Source organism: Egretta garzetta, unplaced genomic scaffold (genome assembly GCF_000687185.1).
Source record: "Egretta garzetta isolate BGI_Z169 unplaced genomic scaffold, ASM68718v1 scaffold456, whole genome shotgun sequence".
NCBI lineage: Eukaryota > Metazoa > Chordata > Aves > Pelecaniformes > Ardeidae > Egretta > Egretta garzetta.
In genome coordinates, this window is record NW_009259972.1 from 88118 (window position 1) to 96175 (window position 8058).

Sequence of the window (8058 nt, forward strand, 5' to 3'; positions counted from 1 at the left end):
CCGTGGGCTCTGAGCAACCCTCCACGTGCAGCATGAGGAGCACCACCATCCTGCGCAGCGAGGGGGAGGCTGGGCAGCTTCAGTGGCACGACAGGGAGCTGAGCTCGGGTCTCACATCCAGTTACCTCCCCCTGTACCAGACCTGCTCTGCTCACGGTGTGTGTTTCTCTTGCTGGGAGAAGCCTCAACGTTGAGGGTGTTGGACCTGGGCCTGCCTGACCAGGTATAGATGCCACAGCAGGGGAGCCAGGGCTGCTTTGGCTCCTCCTGTAGATGCTGAGGCTGGTGAGGTGGCTTGTGCCTACAGCTCCCTGTTGGCTGAGGAGAGCCTGGGGACCATCTTGAGATGTCTGAAGCCAGGCAAGGTGCACTCCCTGCCTGGCATTTGCAGAGAGGCAGGTTCAGGAGACTATCTCCTTCCTGGAAGGTGGCTTCATCTTCCTGAAGTTGGTGGTGTCTGCTCACCTAGACCATGCAGGAGGAGCTCTCTCTGGGGAAATGCCCTGTGCTTCCAGCTGGTGTCCTTTCTGTAAGAAGTCATCCGCCCTGCCTGGGTGGGAGCGGTGTCAAGTGGTAGGAGCACAGGGCTGGGAGAGAGGTTTGGACTCCACAGGGCTCTTCTCTCGAGCCCTAGAGCAGATGATGGCTGCAGGTCCTGTAGTCCTGCTCCCTCAGGAGACGCTTTGGGGAGATGCCAGCGCTGGTCCTGAGCCAGGCTGCGGGAGGCTGTGTGCAACTTGCAGCCTGTAGCATCAGCCCCGGCAGGGAGACCCTGGGGGGAGCCCTGGGGAGGGAGCCCTGGTGTGTAGAAGTGGGATGGTGGAAGCCCGGTAATTGCCCGAAGCCAACATAACCCTTTGATTGCTGCTGGCGGCAGCGCTTTTACCCAACCGATGCGTGCAAATGCCCTGCTCTCGCGTATCGTTAGGGCTCGCCGTATGCTACAAGTCTCTGTGCCAGCACGAGCCCTTGACACTAGAGTAGAGGAAGTAGCAACGTCCCCGATGAGGCGGTGGTGCGCAGGCATGAGACGACGGAGCGCGACCCATCTGCATCACTTGATACCTGGATGGCCTGATTTTGGGTTACTCCGATCAGCTGCCTGGGGGAAGCGAGCTGTTCTCACGGTGGCGATGCAGCCGGGATCAGCACGTCAGCCGGGGGAGAGCATCCCTGGCTGGGTGGAGGGAGCCGGGCGGGGAGCGTGAAAGCCACCGCTCAGTGGTCTGGCACAACGCGTTAGGCTCAACAGGCAATGCTGGATTTTAAGACAATGCGAGGGATCAAGTGCTGCAGGGCTGCCCCGCCACATACCCAGACGGTGAGGGGATGTGCTGGCACTGCTGCCGTGGGACAGGAATTTTGCTGCTGTCCTGATAATGCCTCAGGTCTTGGCATGGTCTGCGATGCTGAGGCCGGGGCGTTTGCTGGGAGCGTGGCGGCTGCTCCGCTGGCCGGAGGAGAAAACCCCAACGGACTGGGCTGTGGCTGCTGAAGCACGAGTTGAGTGCCTCCCAAGGGCGGGTGCCCGTCCTTCTCTGGAAGGAGATGGAGGGAAGCACCCTGGCTTGCCCAGGATTCCCTGCTTGGGAGGTCTCCTGCGTGCTAGACGCTGCCTCTTCTCCCTCTGCCTGACGTTCTCGCCTCGCCAGGGGTGTTGGAATTGCCGGAGTAACTGGAGGCGTCTACATCTGGGTAGTCACCCTGGTGCTGGCACGGCCAGGCGTGCAGCCAGACGGAGGAATCTGCGTTAAAGCTAACATTCTTGTTTGGTTTTCACTAGGTTGGTTCTAACCTAGTTTTACCCCAATCCAGGGTGTCTATGACCACTCAGGTCCTTGCAGGAGAGGAGCAGCCTGAGGGAGGAGGTGGTGCAGAATATGAACACGTGTCCAAGGAGCCTTTGCTGGTGGCAGTGCCAGCGTGTGGTGGTCTTGGAGCTTAGTGGGCTCTGCTTGTGTGCTGCTGGGCTTGTTCTCCTGGGTCCCATGCGTTTGCTGCTGTGTTAGAGCCACGGCAGAGCATGGTCTGCTTGTGCAGACGCCTTCTGGGAGGTGGTCTGCTCCCTGTGCTAGCGTTTGGCATGGTACCCCCAGTGCCCAGCCTTGTCTCCATCGGAACTGCTCTCCAGGCTCCTTCCACAGCCTGGGCAATGGCTTGGTCACGCAGGTCACCTGACGCTGTGTCTGCACAGATTGAATTGCTTCCTCGCCGCTTGGCTCTCTGGTGACTCCATGGGACCTTGAAGGTGATGCCAGTGCTGTAACACCCACGTAGTCAGATGTATCTGATCTTCCTCCGCTGAATTACTGGGTCAGCTCAGCTTGAACCATCTGGTCAAGTTCTCTCTCCTCTGCTCTTGGCCAGGCACCTGCAGCCGTGAAGCAGTGCAGCAGCAGAGTCTTCATCGTGCAGTGATGGTGAGGTGTAAGCCATCTCCCTGGTGCCCCAGCTCCTCCGTCCGCCTGCGAGGGCTCTCCGTCCCACTCGGAAAGAGCTCCTGCCTTCGCCCAGGGCTGTCTCAGCCCTCTGCCAGGGTTGCAGCCAGCCCTGGGCTGCGCAGTCGCTGTGGCAGAGGGAGGGCTGGGCTGGCTGGGGGGAAAGGAGCGGAGCCGGGCAGGAGTCGGACGCAGTGATGCTGTGTGGTGTGTTTGGGCAGCCCTGACGCCAGAAGCACTAACCCAGACACGGCTACCTAAAATGAGCAGTCATGGCAGCAGAGGGAGGTGGAGAAGCCGAGATGCGTGATGAGGGCTGGGCAGGAATGTGCTTAACCATTCCGGTCACCTGCCTGGCGTCACGCTCTGCCTCCCCTGCGATGTGGGCTGAGGGCACCGGCACCGGTGTGCACATGGGCAGGCGTCGGGTGCTGCAGCTCCCACCGCTTGGGGATTGCGGAGGCTCCCTGGTGTCAGAGGAATGTGCTGGAGGGCAGCAGTGCTTGCCGCAGAGCCGGATGGCAGCATCGTTCCGGGTGATCCCGGTGTTTGCCTGTGGCTGTGGAGGAGCAGAGCTGCGAGCTTCCCCTTGTTGCCGCAGGGTCCTGCTCGAGGGGACCTGCCCCTTCCTCAGGTGATGCTCCAGGCAGTGCTCCATCCACAGATGTTCTTCCTCCCCTTGCTGTGCTTCAGCAGTGTATTTACTGGCAAGCCCAATGTGGAGCACTGGCTTTTCCAGACCTCTGCTTTTGCTGCTGCTTTCAGGCCGTCGCTTCCAGGGAAAGCGAGTTCTGATGCTTCTGGTCTGAGTGGCCAGCGGTGCCGAGAGCAGCAAGCCGGCTTCCCGGGCCACCCGCTGCGCCGATGCCGCGCAGGAGCTGGGTTCACGTTCTCAGTCTGGAGACCAGCGTGGGGCTGACCGTGCCACAAGAGGGGGCTTGCTGGGACCCCGTTGCCCCATGTCTCCTGGGGACCTGTTTTCCAGAGGTGGGATGTGTTTGGTGGTGTCCATGGCGGCACTGTGCCCAGAGCAGCAACTCCTCATGCTCCTTCCTGCTGCTGTCAGGCTTGCCCCCTGCTGTCTTCCCAGTCTGGCGTGCGGTGGAAGCTGTGGGGAGACTGGCCCCGTGGTGCAGCGTGCTGCCGACGGTGTTCCTGCCTTGGCTGTGCGCTGCAGGGCTCTGCTCGGAGCTTGTCTTCAAACACCTCCACCCCAAGCAGATGAAAGCAATAACGGGTCAGCATCGTGGTCCTTTCCTGGAGGGCTCTGGTTTGCCTTTCCACCTCTCACCAGCTTTGGTTTCTCTTTTTTTTTTTTTTGTCTCCTTCTTGATGCTGGGGGCTTCATCTCCAAAAGGGACAGACCATGCAACAACAGAGGTGGCCTGGTGGGCCACAGCCAAAGCTGAGAGCGGCTCCGTTCTCCCTGGGCATCCGTTGGGATGTGGGCTCTCCCTGCCGCAGCTGGGCCCAACAGAGTCACCTGAAAGACCAGCAGGATTGAACCCGCACTTCAGCCTTTTGAAATGACTCTTCCCTCCTGTCTTTCTGGGAAGTCAGGAGGAGGCATTAGAGTGCGTGGTGCCCCTCCGCAGGCATGGCCCCCGCTAGGAGGGGAGCAGAGCTGCCTGGCTTTCCCATTTCTTATTTCTATTATAAATATCCTCTTAACAGAACCTTGTGTGTTTAATCCTTGGACAGTTGGGAGTGACGCTTTCTCATGCCAGCTTGGGCAGAGCTCTGCTGCAAGTGTTTGGATGCCTGCAAAGCCACGAGCGATGTTCCAGGGCATCCGAAGCAACCGCTTCTGAGACACCTCGCTGGGCAGGCAGGAGATCCTTAAAACAGAACTGTCAAAGCAAAGAGCTCGTTCCCTTGGCAACAGTCATGTTGGAGATTGGCCTTAGGGTAGGAGCTAAAAAACATGCTCAAAAAAGTAGTTATCGGCTGTTTGCTGTCAAACTGGATGAGGGCCCTGGGAGAGGGGTCGCCCTGCCTGCTGCGGCCCCGTGCCGGAGGGAGGCCCGCGAGGGGAGGGTCCAGGTGGGCTTGCTGCTTGTTCACAGGGGAATTGCTCCCCTTTTGGAGGGTCCCAGCAGAGCTCTGACACTGGGGATGGCTGTCGTGGTGCTTGGATGATTTCTGGTGGCCCAGAACGGGGCTTTCCCCCCTCGCCGTGGTCCTGCCTCCCCCCAGGACTCGCCCGTGCTTGGCAGGCTTGCACGCAGCGTGCGCCTGAGCCGGGGCCTCCGCTCTCCCTGCGCCGGCTGTGGCTTTGGGCTTTGGCCGGTGGCTTGCAGGTTGGAGCAGCAATGGATCCTCTCGGCCATGGGAGCGCTGGTGGCCTCGGAAGAAGGCAATCGCCGTGCCTGGCACCAGGATTCCCTGATGATGATGCTGCCTTTTGCTGAGCTAATTGGCCACCAGACTGGTGTGAATGTGCAAACACGACGGAGCAGAGCCGCCAGCGGCCGCTCGTGTTTGTGCGGCTGCGCAACACGACGGGCAGCCCTGCTGGTCCCAGAGGAGGGGCCGCTTCCCCGCTCCGCTCGGATGCGCGCTGGCAGAGGAAGACGCGTGGCGAGGGCTTGCCCGAAGGCGTGCGGGAGGGTGTCTGTAGCCTGCTTCAAAAGCCGCCGGCCGGGGCTGGAGGAGCAGGAGGGCATCCCGCGATTCCAGAGCTTCAGCACTCGCCCCCAGCCCCCCGTCAGCTGCTGCTTTCCTGGCGGCTGCTCCATCGGTAATCGCTGGCCGTGTTCCAGCGGCTTCACCCTGGCCGGGCGTCAGCTCTGACCGTGCCCTCGGGCAGGGTCTGTCGGGAGGTGGCTGCGTCCCCGCACCCTGGGAGAAGGATGCAGCTCTGCGATTTGCCAGCAGTGCTTGGACTGGGTCCGTGCCCCTTGGACCAGGGTCCCGCTGGCCTTGCCTGCGGGGGGCTCAGGGCTGCTGCAGAGCGCTGATGGGGTCCTGGAGGCTGTGAACAAAGTCTCTAGCGTGGTCTTGAGAGAACCCCAGCAAAGGCGCAGGGTTCAGAGCAGGCTGTGATGAGGAGCTGGGTCTTCTTGCTTTGCCCCTTCCCAGAGAATGCTCACGTGCATGTCTGTTTTCAGAGAATTAATACAGAACTTGGTGTTTGGGATGGGGAGTCGGGGTTTTTCATGTGGGCCACACCTGAAGGCAAGAAGCCCCTGTACTCGTGTGGCTGCTTCACTTGCAAGGAGCAAGCTGCCGTCGCGTCGGGAGCTTGGACAGCAGGTCTCCGTGTTGCTCGCCCCGTTAACCTCTGGATCTCACACCCCACATCACAGGGGCTTGGCTGTTGAAGAGTGGCGCGTCGCAGCATCCCTGTCTGTAAGATCCAGAGTTCGCAGCAGGCTCCTGGGGTTCTCTGTTTTCCATTTCCAGTGAGCATTGGTGTTAATGTGACAGTCCGTTGTCACCCGGAGATCAAATCCCTTGCTTTGTGGGAAGGACGGCTCAGAGAGGCTGGCTGCTGTGGGCTGGAGCAACTGGGGTGGGAGCTGGCAGGGGGGGCCAGAGGGAGTTTTTGGCACCAGAGGGTGCAAATGGGGAAACTGGATGGATTTGTCCCTGTGTTGGTGAGGAAAACCTAGGAAGCTTCCTGAAGTGCCTGGATGCCGCAGCCCCTGTGGCCTTGCTGTGCCAGGGAGAATTGCCCGAGAGCGGGATACCTCTGCTGCCGGGAGAGCACCTGGGTGGTGGCACATGGGGTTGTCCTCACTTCTAATCCTCTCCTAGATCAGCCCGGCTTCCTGCGTCCCTCCCACTGCCACCTTTTGATCTGAGCTTGCTTCATCCCACAGCCTGGCCCTCCATCTGCTCCCTTCGCCTCCTGCTGCCCATGTCCCCCTGCCTTGCTCTTGCTTGGCTGGCACGGAGCCATCTCGTCTCGCTAGCAGCCTCTTGGTGACAGCACTTGGTAAAGCCTGGTGGCCCGGAGAGATGTGGAGACGCTGTGGGACTGTAAACGGAGCCGGCCCCGGAGGCGTCGAGGAGGGCGCCTTGCCCTGCAGCTCCCGGGGGACGTGTCCCCTGGCTGGAGCGCACCGGTGAGGGTGGCTTCCGCAGGCAGGCGCGCGGGAGAGGGGAGCGCGGGGTGGCATCGAGCAGATGCACTGAAACAGGAGCAGCTTTCCCCCCCTAACAAAATCTGGAGCAAGTCAGCTGCTAGCGAGGAGGAGCCTGGAAGTTGGGCTCTGGGTATCCCAGACTGTGGATTCACACGCTGCTCAAATCAGCTTGCAAGCAAGCTCGCACAGCAGATGTCTGAGCCCGCTTGGCCGGGTTCGCAATCCACCGGGTTCACAACTGCCACCTTGGCCAGGCTGCTCCGGTGTCACCGCGCGGGCAGGGTGCCTGTGGCTGGCAGCAGGGCTTTGCAGCTCATGGCCACCGGTCCTCGGGGCGGAGAGAGCTCACCTTGGGAAACATCCGTGTCTGCAGAGATAGATCGGGTCTTCATGGTGGTGAAACGGAATGGAAGAGAATGAGGAATGTAATGAGTGTTGGGGTTTGGGCTGGAGGGGTTCGAGCAGGGGGTGCTGCCCTCTGGGGCGGCTTCTGCCCCGACAGAAACAGTTCTGCAGCCCGGAGGCAGGCTCGGGTGGGAGCGGGATGGACGTGCCCGGCAGCGGCTGGGAGAGAGTCCTGGCAGCTCCAGCTCCTGCCTGCCCTGCGTGACGTGTGTTGGGGTTTGGGCTGGAGGGGTCCGAGCAGGGGGTGCTGCCCTCTGGGGCGGCTTCTGCCCCGACAGAAACAGTTCTGCAGCCCGGAGGCAGGCTCGGGTGGGAACGGGATGGACGTGCCCGGCAGCGGCTGGGAGAGAGTCCTGGCAGCTCCAGCTCCTGCCTGCCCTGGCTGCGGTTGCTGCTGGAAGTGCCTCCAGTTTTTGGCAGGCCGTGGTGAATGCTCTGGCTGGCCGAGGTTGGTGTGGGCAGCAGGGCGTCCTCCAGACGCACCGTGAGGGCTGCAGGGCTCTGCCCGGGCATTGCTCGCTGCTTCCCTGGGGATGCTCCAGGTGGAACGGCTCCTGGAAGGTGGGAGGCTTGCCTTGGTGTTCTGTTGCAAAAGCCCCCGGAGATGCGGTGCTGCAGGGATTCGTGTCTGTGCGTGGAAGCGTCCCAGGGCCGGCAGCAGCGGAGCCGCAGCGCTCCGAGGGGTCTGTGCTGTTAGGGGGGGCGCGTGCCGGCAGGTCCTGCTGCTGGGCTCAGGGAGCGAGGAGAGAGGCGCACGTAGCTATTCCCCTCATAAATATGAATGCCGGGCCCCTGAAAAAGTGCACAGGTTTAATTAATGAAATATTGATTTTTGTAGAGTGCGGTGCTGCTCTAATTTCACTGCACCAACTGGGATCCAAAACAAACACGGGCGGCAGCTCTTGGCCAAAAAGAGGGGGCCTGGTGAAGCCTTTGCTTGGGTGTTCTGTGGGGTGCCTGAGCTTGCTCTGCCTTGTCCCCAGGTCCCTCGCTGTCCCTGGCTGCAGTGGGTCTGGCCCCCTCCAGGAGGGTGCTGCGGAGGGGGAGCCGGGTGCTCTGCCTGCCAGGGGCCCTGGCTGCTGCCTTGCCATCCCCAAAATAATTTCTCTCCCTGTTGCAGGATG

At 61.3% G+C, this 8058-nt stretch overlaps 1 protein-coding gene across 1 annotated transcript in view; it reads left to right on the top strand.

Moving 5' to 3' along the window:
* The first annotated feature begins 6401 nt into the window (after positions 1-6401).
* Positions 6402-8058, top strand: part of CADM3 (cell adhesion molecule 3) — a 12709-nt gene continuing 11052 nt past the window's right edge. The window contains exon 1 of the mRNA XM_035895844.1: positions 6402-6508. Coding sequence (XP_035751737.1) covers positions 6402-6508 — 107 coding nt within the window. The remainder of the gene's footprint in view (positions 6509-8058) is intronic.